The sequence below is a fragment of the Parasteatoda tepidariorum genome, chromosome 10 (genome assembly GCF_982258835.1).
Source record: "Parasteatoda tepidariorum strain Cologne lab strain chromosome 10, Ptep-v5.0, whole genome shotgun sequence".
NCBI classification, from domain to species: domain Eukaryota; kingdom Metazoa; phylum Arthropoda; class Arachnida; order Araneae; family Theridiidae; genus Parasteatoda; species Parasteatoda tepidariorum.
The window spans coordinates 21,664,450-21,680,124 of record NC_141764.1 but is presented as its reverse complement, the minus strand read 5'-3'; the positions used below and the strand labels follow the sequence as shown (position 1 = coordinate 21,680,124).

At 28.2% G+C, this 15,675-nt stretch overlaps 1 protein-coding gene and 1 non-coding gene across 2 annotated transcripts in view; one reads left to right on the top strand and one right to left on the bottom strand.

Annotated features, from left to right (window-relative positions):
• LOC107446022 (uncharacterized) overlaps positions 1-15,675 on the bottom strand; it is a 194,463-nt gene that overhangs the window by 13,677 nt on the left and 165,111 nt on the right. Inside the window, exons 2-4 of the mRNA XM_087153622.1 lie at positions 13,802-13,899; positions 10,764-10,990; positions 6,571-6,712 (exon numbers count right to left, since the gene is read on the bottom strand). Of these exons, the coding sequence (XP_087009748.1) occupies positions 6,571-6,712; positions 10,764-10,990; positions 13,802-13,849 (417 nt within the window). The 5' untranslated portion in view covers positions 13,850-13,899. The remainder of the gene's footprint in view (positions 1-6,570; positions 6,713-10,763; positions 10,991-13,801; positions 13,900-15,675) is intronic.
• TRNAW-CCA (transfer RNA tryptophan (anticodon CCA)) lies at positions 11,920-11,991 on the top strand. Its single transcript has one exon. It is a non-coding gene; the product is annotated as a tRNA-Trp (tRNA).

The following is a 15,675-nucleotide window of genomic DNA, read 5'->3' as shown; positions in this document are numbered from 1 at the left end:
AATTTGTGGCTTGGCTGTTAAATGCAAGGGATGTTGAGATTTTTTTAGCATGAGGACTCTTATTGTTTTTTGTAACATAAACATGAATGTTTCTGTTAAAACAAATAAATACAATGTTTATGTGTGAAAATTGATATTCAAATTCGCATGACCTCAATTTTTTCCTGATCTCAACTCTATTTTTGTGAGTAAATAAAGACAAAGCTAACCTTTAAAGCAGAATGTTTTCTAGTATTGTGACATTAAGTCACAGCCTAATTTCTAAATATCCCGTTTTATTAATCAAAATACTAATTTTTCGGCTTAATTTATAATTTTTGATTCAGTTTTTGTTGTTTTCATTTTTTAGCAAACAATTAAGATTGTTTTTTTGTTTTTAACGAACAATTAAGTGTTTTCTTTAACAAACAATTAAAATTGTTGTTTTCATTTTTAGCAAACAATTAAGGTTGTTTACTTTGTAATATTCAAGATCAGCTATGTACAGCTGTTACTGTCTGTCTGTGTGTTGTGATTACTATTGTAACTATGTTGGGGCACAGCATTCCTACTTGAGGCCTACTGTAAAATGTTGGAGATGTAGGTTTTTATGTAACATCTGAATGTTCTGTTAAGGCTCATGTGGTGGACTGGAGCGGCAGGTTGTTAAATTATTAATTTTAATATTTTTGGCGGCAGGTTGTTAAATTATTAATTTTAATATTTTGAGTGGCAGGTTGTTAAATTGTTAATTTTAATGCTTTTTGGGTACGAATACTTTTGGCTTTTCTTCTAGTCCTTTAATTTAAATTTAAAAAAAAAAAAAAAAAAAAAATTTCAAATTTTTTTTTTCACCGGCTGTGGGTATAATGTGACATTAAGTCACAGCCTAATTTCTAAATATCCCGTTTTATTAATCAAAATACTAATTTTTCGGCTTAATTTATAATTTTTGATTCAGTTTTTATTGTCTTCATTTTTTTTCTTCTCGCCCCTTAACGCGTTAGCGCAATGAGGACATTTTCCCCAGGAAGCTCCTTGCACGTTCCTCAGACACTCCTTTTCGTGGAAAAAAAGCTGTCGGCGACCTTTGATGTCAACACATGTTTTTCGTTACTGTACGGTCGCCGTTAGTATTTAATTCTGCTTAAATTTAAGGGGTTAGTTAACTCAGTTCAGTTCGCTCCTTAAGCTAGATTCTTTTGGCTTTTTAGGAAGTTTAACTTCCACTTCTAGCTATTTCTTTAAATACCGCCCATTTCTGGGAGCGGGAAGCATTCGAGGTTTTTGTCAACACCATCTTACGATCCCTTAACAGGGGTTTTTCATTTTCACCCCCTCCTCTCTTTGGAAAGACGGAGTTTTATTTTTGTTTAAATATATGGCGGTCATATTTCTCCGACCCTCTGTGGTTGCCTTCTGCGGGCTGTGATGGTTTTTTGTTTTTTTTCCTCGCCATGAACATTTAAGTGATTATTCGATACTCTGATTTTTCTCAGTCACCTCGCTCGCGTACTGAGCGTTTATTTTGCTTCGGTTTTCTCTCTGTTTGAGGGAAGGAACTTCACTCCTTTCTTAATGGCGTAATACCTGCCCGCCGACTCCCCAAGGATGCGGTTTTTTTTCGACAAGAACGAAAATCAATCTATCACCATCGTAATTTTTTGGATCGCCCTTCCAGAAGCGAAATGTTTATGTGTCGACTGCGACAACTGCCAGCCGCCACTGATGCTACTAGGAGATGAAAAGATGATCAATGTTGAAACATATGCCTTGTGACCCCTAACTGGACATACTTGTGATTCTGATGCCCCAACGATTTTATTGATAAGAAGTGATCTGCAGTAATAAACTACAACAAAAAAAATGAACTCTGGACTTTTCCTTGTGTTTTTTTAATTATTGCAGCTAAGCCAAATTGTGTGACGTCTCCCACCTGCAACAGGTATGTGAAAAATCATTACAAAGACATCTTGATTTCTAGTGTGTTTTCTTCTATGTTTTTTTTATCTCTAAGGATTATTGCTCACATCGCATAAAAATTTAATTGTTTTTTTTAGTTTCGGCCAATCTTTAAATTTTAACAACCCAGCAACGAGCCAGTATATATATTATAACAAGTATACTTTTCAAATTCTTTGCATTATTTTGTTATAATTTAGGTAAAAATAAGTGAAAAATATTATATTTAATTTTTTATTCATTATAATACTTATATGTTATGAAATGCAGCATGAAACACGAGTGTCTCTTTTTGCGCTAAAGGTAAAATCTTCCAAACACGGCTCACTTCCAAACAATAATTTTTTTTAAAAAAAATTGCACTTATTTGCAGTTATTTTAATGTAAAAGAAACAGTCATCATTGGAATTTATTTAATTTACAAAATCAATTATTTATAAATTTTTGAAAATGAATGGAAATTTTTTTTGAAGCTACTTTTTTTGGATTTTCTATTTTAGTAGTGACTAGTGGGCTGCGTCCCCTGCTCGCTAACGCTCGCCAACCCCCGAAAATTGCTACGCAATCTTATTGGTTTGCTTCGCAAACCAAGCTCGCTTCGCTCGCTACTAACTTAGGTACATTGCAAGCGAGCAAAATTCTAAGAATTCAAAACAATCATTCAAATCCACATAACAACTTTTTTTTTTAAAAAAAATTACATCTTTTTAGCAAATACTAAGTCATTAAAATAAATTTGAATTCAAATAAATGACATGTAATTCGCTAAACCTATTAGAAATGTGCTATAGTATAAAATCTTAAAGCGCAACAGCACGTCTGAGACTCATTTTTCAATGAATAACTAATAACAATAACAAAACAAATAAATTCGTGATATAAATCAAAAATCGTCAAATAAATTCGTATTGGTGAAAAATAGCGCTTTCGTCAAAATACTAAAATAGAGATCTATCGACAAAGACTACTCACTTCTGCCTAGCTTAATAGTATGAGAATGCCGCAGCTGATAGGGTGAATTTCGGAAGAGATCACATTTGATGAGAATGCTCTCTCTGGTTATTTCAGTTTCCGCTTTTAAAAGCGCTATATGTTGAGCCACCTCAGCTAGATTTTGCATGTAACAGTTTTAGTGGCAATTTTCTAGCGTTGCCATTCGGGGAGTTGTAATGAGGCTTTTTTTTGTCGCCGTGTAAGAGAAATATATAGATAGATATTACTCCGTTAATATAAAAAAAATTTTAGTCATTGTAAAACCTTTTTTTATTATTAAAAATCACCAAAATATATTTCTGCTTATAATAAGAGGGCCTGAAAAAAATATATAAAAAATATCTGGTGTCCCATCTGCGTCAAAGGGAGAACGCAACTAGCTTCCAGACCACTTCGAATCTGAATACTGTCATTCAGGAGTTACCGACGTCTCGACACCTGTACAGTCCGCAAAAAAAAAAAAGATATCACCCTGAATAACTTTCGTTCTAATGATCGGATTTTCACGAACTAAGTGTGAATCTTAATGGTTCTTGGGGGTGACCTCAAATATGCTAATTAATTAGTGCTAACTATTAATTAAGTTACGAAATCAGACACAAAAACGTACTTTCTCTGAATAAACATATATTTTTTCTTACATATTTGGATTCTTAACCTTCAAAATATAGGGGGTAGCCGCAATCTGGGAAATATGGTTCCCATAGTTTGGTCAGGAGAGCGATCCAAAGTTCGTACCCCTTAATGTTAATTTCACTCTTTACGTTTTTAGTCATATTTTAAAAACTAATAAAGCAATTCGAAGAAAATTTCACCCAGTCATAAAACTCATTTACCCAAAGATAATTTCATGAAAAAAATAATTTTTAATAATTGTTAATTATTTTTTATTATTTAATTAAATTAAGGATGAAAATTTTTGAATTATAAGGTATGAATTTTTTTATACCATATTAATCTACATATTTTTCAATTGAAAAATCTAAAGTTTCAACTGTTTTTATTTATTAGAAGCTGAGAAAAATTAAAATGAATTATTTTTAAAAAAATAATTTGGCGACAATGAAGAAATGATTAAATGGGGCGATTAATATTAAAATGTGATAAACTTGCGAGGAACTTGACTTCGCGCGCTTAGCATAAAATTTCATTCATATTTTTTTCGCTAATAATCGTTTGCTTATCTTTTCATTTTTATTTTTTTAAGCTATAAAATACGATGTTTATTTTTTAGTCGTCTAAAATTCTATTTGCAATTTAGTAAGGAAATTTGAATAAAACATTTTATTGAATAAAATGCATTTTATTCAGAGAATGTGGAGTTTTATAAAAGCATGCTTCTGATAGAATATGATTATACAACAGATTGTGCTTCTTTAATGTGATTATTTTTTATTTTTTAGTTTTTTTTTCTCAATAACTGAATATACATACTTTTCTTCAATAATATACATACGAATGAATAAATTTGGAATGAAATATTCATCAATTTCTTGAATATATATTTTATAAATATTAATAAAAATACGTAGTCAAAATTTTTAAGCATCTCTCGCAACATCGCAAATTTCTCAAAATCTTATAGGGTAAACTAACCAGTGATGGAATACTTAAGCTTAGCTTGTCTTTAAAAAAAATCATAAAAATTTCAAAATTTGTAATTTTAGCTAAATGACGTATTTGTTATTAAATGCATGTCGACATATTTGTTATTAAATCCAAATTATGTAAAAAAAATTTAGATAACTTACATAATATTGTTTTAAGCTTTTGGTGGTTTAAATAATAAGTAGTAAGATAACCAAGTGAAGGAACAGTTCTTAAATTGAATAAACACTAAATTTTCCAGTGAATGAACACTTAATTTTGAGAATGTTTGATGCTCGTTAGGAATCCTTAGGCCACACAGATATCTGTCGCCCTGTAGATGTCTGAATTGACGGATGTTAACACAGGCGGGCATTAGGAAAAAAAAAATCTTTTAAGTTTTCGCGCCCCCATTTCAGTATCTTAAGGGCCTTACGAGCTCTGTTTAAAAAGAGAGTATCATATCAGATATATATATATATATATATATATATATATATATATATATATATATATATATATATATATATATATATATATATATATATATATATATATAAAAAAACAAAAATAATCATAGTAGCAGTATTTGGTGGTAAATGTAGCTTATCGTAATTGAAGAATATGCTGTGCGACATTTTATGGTGAATTTGCGAACGTAAGTTTCAGAATGTATCGAAACATGTGGATGCTATTTGCTAATCATCTTTATCCAAAGAAAACCATGTAACGTAAATATCTAGCAAAATGAAGCAATTTTTTAAACAATGAATCATACAATATGCAACATATTATTTCAATATCTTATTCTTAAACATAAAATATTTCAATGTTTTTAAAATGTCACTAAACATTCAGCAATTCATTGAGTTATAGAAAAAAGAAATATCGTAAATTATAGAAAACCTTGTGAATGTGCATGAGAATTACTATACAATCTACATTTTATTTTTCAAGCACTTTTTTTTTCTTCAAACATTCATGCCTAGAAGACTCGATTAAAGCTGTAAAAATCATTATCCCTAAAATTTTGTATATAGCTAATTTTGTATATAGCTAAAATTTTGTATAAGTTATGTTAATTTGATTTTAGTATGAAATCCTCGAATAAACATAGCGAAAATAGCATAATCTAAATAATATCAGATAAAAAGATCATGTATTTAAATTCTAAAAACTTATAAATCGATTCAAATTTTCTTTTCAAAGGAGAAAAAAAAAAAATTTTTTTTTTTTTTGCTTTTTGGACATAAATGAACTTAAAAATTGTCTATTGCCTAGAAACTTCGAGATGTTTTCTATTAACTATTAATTAAACCTCTCAGAGCAATCACAAAACATTATTTCAATTTTTTTACAGTCAGAAATTGATTGCCTAGCAACCTAGTAAAATTAAGCGTTTCTCTTTTGAATCAGTCAATGGGTTATCTGAAAATATTTATTTGCGCAGGCGACTTTTTTTGGCGGTTTTCTGGACTATCGCCAAATATATAAACCTTTATTGCAACCCAATTTACGACTCAATTGTTTTAAAATTTTGTCTACCCCCCCTAATTTAAGTGTCTAGATTCCAAATATGTAAAAAAAAATATATGTTTATTCAGAGAAAGTACGTTTTTGTGTCTGATTTCGTAACTTAATTAATAGTTAGCACTAATTAATTAGCATATTTGAGGTCACCCCCAGGAACCATTAAGATTGACACTTAGTTCGTGAAAATCGGATCATTAGAACGAAAGTTATTCAGGGTGATATCTTTTTTTTTTTGCCGACTGTACAATTTCGCTATTCATCTGCCTCAAATTATGCCATAAACTAAAACAAATTATGCCATAAATGCCATAAACTAAATTAGTAATCTGCAGTTACTCTTAAAATTTGTTTTAAATGTTTGAACTCAGTGTTTTCCGGAATTATTATTCTATATAACTCAATAATTGTCACGTTGTATAACCTAATGGGTAGGTACATTTTAATAAACCTTAACTTTTGAATGCCTTTACTCAGTTTAATAGTTTTTGTAAAAATGCAAAAGTTGACATGACTTACAGGCAATTTCCAGAAATCGGGAGTTGTTTTGTGTTCTATAAGGGTTCGAATGAGGTTCTGAAAATGTCTGCAGATTCCTTCTGTGGTGTCTCTCTGATAGAGGGTGAGCATCACTACTGGAAGACTACTCCTTGGACAGGGCCTGAAAAAAATCCATGCATAATATTCACATATTTCATATACACTTTCTTTCTTTCTTTCCTTTCAGACGCGGATACGTACCTAGGTTAGTAAAACCCTTACCAGTATAATCCGCGTCTGGCCACTATTCCAACCAACCTCAACCCAGGGAACGTGTTTGATCAGTGGCAATTATTTAAAATTTCAAAAGAAAGGAGGTAACAATTTTGTTTACATGTATACAGAAATAATCATTTTAATTTAGTTTAAACAATAATTTTTTTATGAGTAAATATGACATAAAAAGTGACAATAAAGGAATTTTGAAAAGTAAATTATTAAATAAAAGGTTAATAAAAAAAATTTTTTTTTTTAAGTTCTCCATTGAAATTTTGATATCCAGGTATTAAATAATAAAAGAAAGTAATTAAAATGTTATCATAATAAATAAAAAATTGAATAGAAAAAGATATATTCAATACTTACAACATATAAGTAAGCATTCCAAAATACACATTAATTTTTTTTTATATTTAAAATTTTAGAATATTATTATTATCAGGAAGAAAATTCTTTACTAATAATAATCTGGTTTTAAGTGTATTGTTAGTTATGAAATGTTTTTATTTCTTATACACTATTCACTTTTACAATATTCATTTAGAGAGCCACGATTTCTCAGCGGATAGAGCATGTGTCGCGATGGCTTAGGGGATAGAGCATTCGCCCTCCAATGACGTGAACCGGGTTACGAATTCTGCATCTGACTCGTACCGACCACAGTGCTGCCGTAAAATATCCTCAGCGGTATGATCATGGGTTAAAGTCTCCTTGCCTCCAGGCTAACCGTGGGAGATTCTCTTGGTCTTCGTCTACATGTAGCGCAAAGGCGGGTTAGTTCCCTCAGAAAGTCCTTCACGAAAGGAAATTTTTCCCTGTACTGGATCCTGAAGATGCCTTGTCTTCTGGATTGGGCTCAAAATTACAAGGCTACGTAGTTGAACATTAGTAGTCATAAACCCAAAAATTGGGTCAGATTGAATTAGTATAGATCGGTCGCAGTAACAAGTACCATAATAAAGAGAAGGATAAAAAAAGGGATTTTTAAGTTGATATTTTGATTACCGAGTTAGACATTTGTTCTCAAATATGTAAAAAATATTTAAATAGTTTCTATATGCCTAAAAATAAAAAGAGCAGATTCAATTTTTTTTGTCTTAGAATTAATAAATAAAAAATACACAGATTACTTTAAAAGTTAATAATAAATACACAGATTTCTTTTAACAGTTGTTAAAAGATTTTTTTTTAAAGAACACCTCTTTATCATTCAATCTTAGAACAATTCACTATCTATGCTAAAAAAAAATTCAAAAAAACCAACAGGAAATCTTTCTATCCTCCTCTGATGTCATAGCAGAACGTGACTATTTTTTTCCAGACTTTTTTTTTTTTAAATCATTATTTTATTGAATTAGGCATAATGAGCCTTTAGGGAATTTAAACATCTTAATTTCAGATAACAAATTAGTGATCTGATGCATTGTACTCCAAAAGCAGAATAACTACCGCATGCAAACGAATTTTTCGTTATCGAAAACAAATAATTTTATTAAAAAATAAGTCGAATATGATGTAAAAAAAAAAAAAAATCTAAACCAATACAAACGAATCTTCTACCGGATGTTGAAAGAAGCTCTACAAATGCTGCTCCCTTATAGGAATAATATAATTTTGAAAAACATAACACTAATAGAGTAGTTAATGAATCTTTTTGAATTAAATAGACGGATAAAAACATCAATCGCGTTAGGCCTACAATTCTTAAGAAGAAAATTCTTTTTGCTTGTCTGTAAAAGTGTTTTTCTGCATAAATTGTTATTTTGCAGGAAAGTAACAATACAGCACCTTTTTCTAGCTACATTTCTGATGCATTACGCGAAAATTCGAAACCAAAACAACACTTTTATTAAATTTTCAACAAATTTTAATGAACGCTGTTGTGTATGGCATTTTTTTTTCTTAATTTTAAAATGTTATCGAAAATTTAGTAAGCTTTAAAAATGCATTGATTCCGATAATTTTTAAAGTTCATATTAAGTTTAATTAAATGCTAATTTTTAGTTTTAATATTAAATTTTTAGTTTCAGTATTAAATTTTTAGTTTAAATATTACTTTTCGCTTGAAATTTAATTTTTTCTTATATTAAGTGCTAATTTAAAATTAATTTTAAATTTTTTAAACATAAATAAAATTTGCATTAACTAATTTTTGAGTCATTTTTTAAAACAAGTCAAATAATTTTCATGTAATTCATTTCATTCAACAGACAATTTTATTAAAAAAATTATTGATTTATTTTTTTAAATCAATTGTTCAATGTATATAAAATGTATGTGAAAATGCCATTATTATAAAGAAGTGCAGTCAAAATCAATCATATCTTTTAACTATTACGAAAGTGTACTTTAGTTGTATTTCAATTGCAAATTAAAAGTTCATTTGAGGTTACATTAATTAAAAAATTTTTATTTAGCAAAATGAAACAAAAATAACAATAATCAAATCCAAACTATTTTATAGCTTTTCGAGATATTATTTGAGAAAAAATGTCAGTTTTTTGCAAAGAGGTGACCATTAATGGTGAGAAATAAATTGTGTAGTATTGAGTTCCTTAAGCATAGATTTCGAATACAAGCCTACAGTTTTGAATACAATGTCTCAGTGTAAACCCGAAATTACGAAAACAAAATTTATCGTCAAAAAATTACAATACTCCCATTTTCTTCAGAACTCAAAGCTTAAAATAGAGCTGTTTATACCTCAGAAAAGAGAAAAAACTTTCGGTAGAACCATTTAAAATCTAACATGCTTTAGAGAGAAATAGAAGGCCCTGGCAAACCAGGACTTATAAAAAATTATATCGTACATACGAGGTAGTTTTTTTTCAAACCGTTAATAATTTTTTCTTGTGAAAGCACGCTACATTTGCGGTGGTTTTATTTCTAGTTTTTTCTCTTTTACGTAGTACGAACAGCTCGAGCTTAAATTTTTTCACTAGCTACGGTTTAATTAGAATCATTTTTAAAATCGTAAAAAAAAGTGATATAAACCAGTTTAGCATATTCAATTTTTAAGCGCAATTACAGTGTAAAAGAAATTTCGATTTTATATAGTAGTAAATTTAATCTTTTTTAAAGCTAAAACTTCAAATTTGTTCAAGAGTGTAATAAACGACGAGAACAACAACTCATTGACAAAAGAAGGCCTTGACACGGAACAATTTAGTAGTTGTAGTAGTAGTAGTAGTAGTATATATATATATATATATATATATATATATATATATGTATGTAATACAAAAATTATAAATTCTTTTGTATTAATCAAACCATTAAAACTCTTTCGGTTTCATAAAATGTCTTTGTTAAAGAGTAAGCCTAGAGATATTCTAATTTGGGAATTTAAGGCTGAAAACATACCACTGAATTATAATTAGATTTATATTTCAAAGGAGGAGTTATTTTTTGAATAGTCCCCTCTTTCACTTCCATATTAGGAAGCATTAAATGACATTCGGTGATGCGTATGGTTACAAGACCGTGCCTTTTTACCTCAATCTGTGTTCGTATATAACACAAGAACACTAGTTTTTGCGTGTCCTTTTTCATCATGTTGTGATCCTGATAAGCAGTTCCGGAATTGTCAGAAGTCTTGCCAACCCCCTCTCTTGTGGAGTGTGGATGTGAACTGTTATAATCCCTAGCCTACCTTTAAATAAACCTTTTAAGAAAGTATGATGGCTTACGACTGCATTATTCAAGCTAAATACAGCACTGATAACAGGGACTGTAGCTCTGTTATTATATATATATATATATATATATATATATATATATATATATATATATATATATATATATATATATATATATATATATATATATATATATATATATATATATATATATATATATATATATATATATATATATATATATATATATATATATATATATATATTTGTTGTGCTTTAAGGGAAAGGAAAAGCTCGCAAAAGAGATTATCTTACTTGTTAAGTTGGGGTAGAATGGTAACAAATGTCTGAAATCCATGCACAACTTCTAGACACTCGTCAAAGAATAGCACCGTTGACGCAGATGCAAGTCTGGACTTGTTTTCATGATCTAAGGGTGTGATGTTGTCAGCTTCACAAAAAGAACGCAATGTTTCTTCCATGAAAGGAAAAGCAAATGTGATGTGTTGTTTGCCAGGCCGAATGGAAAAACTTTTAATAGCCTGAAATATATATATATATGCAAGAATTTTAATCCACATTTAATTTAAAACAACTTAAAATAACCGACATTGGAGTCGTTTATATATTTCTTAAGCATGATTTTGGTAATTTCGGTCATCCTCTTGTCTGCAAAGATAAGCAAACCACAAATCCCCTCCCTTGCTTACGTTAAAAACGTCTCAACACCCCCTTTTTGCTTTGACTTAGAACTTTTGTGTTGTTATCCAATATTAGGATTAAATATCAAGTAATTATGCAATTTTATATAAAACATAAAATTTTTTCAATTCCTGTTATAAAATTTTAAGAAAAATATTCTTTAGGAATCTTTTGCGATTTCCTTTTGTGGTTAAAACTTTTGACGTCCAAAACTCATAAAAGAAATTATTTTTCGACGTTTTCTTTCTTTAAACTTTACTTTTGTTTCAGATTAAATTTTTTTCAAAAGTTTTTGAAATTTTTTTTGACGCTTTAAAAAAATTTTGAAAATAATGTGATCTTAATGCTTTAAGTAAGCACATCCCAAACTCCTCCTCCCTACTTGGCTACAAAAGTATGTAAGTCACCTTCTTCAATTGGCTGTCTCATTTTTTGGTTTTGTTATGTTTTTCGTGATAAAAAAAAATGTGTTGAAACTTATTATTTGTTTCTAATTTTATCTATCTTAAATTATACTATTGCATTTTTATAACATTGATTCCAACATAAAATTTTAATTAATATACGGAAAATAAATGAATAATTCAAAAATATGCTTTACATTAGCGAATTTAAGCACGGAATCTTACAGTTTGCATAAAATAAAATGGAAAATAGGATGATGTTTTGATGCGTGAAAAAGAATAGAGAGTTACTCCCTTTATCAGCTTATTGTTGCTTACTCAGCTAAGGGATTGTTTTTCAACTTTTGATAACAAGCCAAGTGCATGACTCGGTGGCGCAACGGTAGCGCGTCTGACTCCAGATCAGAAGGTTGCGTGTTCAAATCACGTCCGGGTCAAAATACATACTTTTTTCTCAAGTCTTTGATGTATTCTAGTTCAAATTTTTTTTAAATATTTTTTTTTCTAATATTTTTTTTTCCAAATGTGCACAGTGTCCACTTAGAATGTAATTTTTTTTTAAAATAACAGTAAAAAATTTTATTTCATAATTACTGCAATAGTTATTTTCCTTAAAAATATTTGCCGAAATAAAATTGTTTCAATATTAATTTTAATGTTAATTCAAATTCAATACTAATTTCGTTTTGTTGAATATTTTAATAAAAAATATATTACACGATAAAACTATGATAATAATTACTAAAACATTAATGCCTCATATCTTAAGGGTTTTTTAAAACATAAAATTCAATGCTGAATATAAAAATAACCATAATTTTATTTTCAACTTTGTTACTCAAAATTTTTTAAATAAATAAAAAAAGCTGTTACATAGATATTCCACAGAAATTTCAATTTTTTTTTTTTTTTTTTTTTTTTTTTTTTTTTTTTTGAAAGGGAAAAATACAATTTCAAAGCATTAAGGTGTAAAATTAAATTATAGCTTAAATATTTCTTGCATTGACTGATATAAGAAAATGCGTTACAATAGAAAATGAAATTTCTACATTCCATAGATTAATGATGAATTAAATAAAAATTAAATTAAATTATGAACATAAAACGGTGAAAAAAGAAGAACATAGAACATATGAAAAAAGGTGCCCAAATCTAAATAAAAGCGATATTTAATTATTGACAAACAAAATGTGTTTTTGAAACATTGCTGTTTTGGGAAACATGGTCAAGAGGAGAGAAGCGAAAGCTAAAAATATATTTTTCTCCTAACTCTACTTTTCTGTGCAGTAACGCGTGATAATTTTACCAAAAAAAACATTTAAGACTATCACCGAAAACTTGCACAAACTAAATTAAAAGTAAGTATTTAAATGAACTTTCTAATAATACAAAATAGCATGGAATGTAATAAAATGAAACCATCATTTGGCGAAATTATTATTTGGTAATAATAACTTTTTTTATTTAATTAGAGCCAGTTTAATGATAGTAAAACGACAGAAAGTAAGAATATATCAAGTCTGAAAATAAAATTATTTAATTAAACAAGGAACTTAAATATTTTGCTCACATTTTTTCCTTGAAAATTTATCGATGTAAATTTCCACAAAAAAATCTATATATTTTTATAAATATATATTCTGCTCAACCTCTAAAAATCCAGCCTCCATTAAATATGTTGGGCAACATTTGATAAAATTTTATCACTCAGAAAAGAGATATTTTAAAATCTCTATTTATGTTCATAAGCCTTTAGAAGGCGATTGTCTATGTAAGAATGTATTTCATTTTACCCTCATTGATTACAGTTTTTAAATACAGTAAAAAATTATAAGAAGGGTTAAAAATTTCATTCAATTATACTATTGGATTTTTTTTTCTCTATTTTGCATTTAAATATCTTCTTGAGTCTTGTGGAGTTTGTTTCAAGTTAAAAATGAAAATAAAAATATGTGTCAAAAGTGCTAAAATTATAACGTTTTAATGTAATTAACTGAACTAATGTAAAAAATTTAATCAAATTCAATTAATTGAAATTTAAAAAAAAAACATTTTTATTGCATTTAGGAGTTTGCTTTCTTCTAAGTTACAAATTTCAATGCAAAATAGCATTTTCTGTTTTTATTTAAAGCTTATGTGTTAATAGGTTAATTAATTGTATGAACAGATTGTTTGTGATAATATTCATGAAAAGATCGCAGTTTAAAATTATTCAATTTTATTTTAAAGAAATATAAATGAACGTACCTGTTGGACATTATCTGGTAAGCAACCAACTAAAGCCATTGTAAGCATCTTGCAAAATGTGAGATCCAATTTAGAGAAGTTAATGGTGAAATATCAACCTGAAATATGATTATCACAATTAAAATTTAGTTAAATAGCTTAAGCATCAAACATTATCTTTTAGATTGGAATAAATATTTAAAATTGTGAAAATTAAGACTTAAGATATGCTATTTTGATAATGGAATTAAAGAGTTCTTTTCTTTCCTTTCGGGAAAAAAATACAAAATACGAAAAACTAGATGAGAAGTCTTAATAAAAATTGTAGACAAATTTCGATAATTCTTTATTGTTCACAATATAAAATATAAATATTATTTTATTTAATAACTAAATGTTATACGGTTAAAGATATTTAAAACAGAAAGGAAAACTAAGATGACACTGTCTTGATTTTCAGGCCGCCATCATCATCGGCACTAGCATTATTTTCATTATCATTATTATTATTACTAATAATTTTATCTTTTGAGAATCCATTCTAACAACAACAACAAAATTCGTACAAGATTAATTTATCTACTTTTTGATAATTGTAATGGACAACTAATGCACCTAAATTATTGCAATCAACAATTAATAAACATGCATAATTATAACAAGCAACGATCAAACGAATATAATTTCAACCAGCATTAAAAAAAACCTAGGTAATTACAACAAACACCTGATAAAACCTTGATAATTTCAAGCAACAACAATAAAAAACAGGTAATTTCAACCAACAATCAAAATACCTAGATATTCGTACCTAACATGCAACGTACCTACAGCTGTGAAATAAAAAATAATGTTATTATTATAGCAAATAAATCTACACAATCCCCGAAATATAGCCAAAGATTTAAAAAAAATTACGTTTTAAAGCCACGTTAAACTCAATATGTAAGAGGTTTGGTTTTGGTGATATTAATTAAAATAAAATTCTTTTTCAATATCACCAGCGAAGAAAAGGTATACTCCAAGAAAGTGATGTTTACTTCGAAAAAGATGTTCAGCATAAAGCTGAAATAATCACAGTATTTGCTAATTAGTTAAATTAAAAAGGATACAAAATTCCTAAATCGATATTTTAAAAAATGTGTTGTGTTTACAGCCAAGCATTCTACGTAAAAGACGTTTGTTTCAGAAGGTAAAAGCTGTTATAAAATATTATATTTGAAATCTCCAATAAATAAACATGTTTCTTTTACCTCTTTTTAATTAAATAATTTTTTATTTTTAAAAGTTCAGAATATAAATGTTAAGATTTATATCTGACAACTGTTTTTCTTTGTTGCTTTTGAATTCTACTCGGGTGTGAGCTTATAAATCGAGAAATATATATAATTTTTTCTACAACAGTGTATAAACAATCATTATTTAAAGGAAAATAAAAGAAATAGCATTTAAAATTGCAATAACTTTCGTACAAATTGTAATTGAGTAAAACTCGTGCGAGTTCATATTTAAAAATGGTTCTTTCAGTACATGAAATTTTAACCCTGCAGTTTCATTTCTGAGCAGAGTGGCTCGCATGTCTCGGGCCACTTTGCTCAGAATATAACTGAATTTTAATTTTTTTTATCGTATTTTCTGTACATTTTTCTACAAATCTTCATAATACGCTTTTCAGTCTTACACATTTTGCGCAGCTAAAAAAAAAAAAATCAAAATCTGGATAAATATAGTTTCAAGTTTTTGATAGGGAAATGAGTTTTTAGCTATGTTGGAAAGGAACAAAATAGGTTGGGCATCCCTGATATAGAGCAGTTTTTTTCACGAAGAAATACTCTACCTCAAAAAATTGCTCTCTGGCCATTATAAAAATATAAAATGTGAGCCAAGACTTAAGG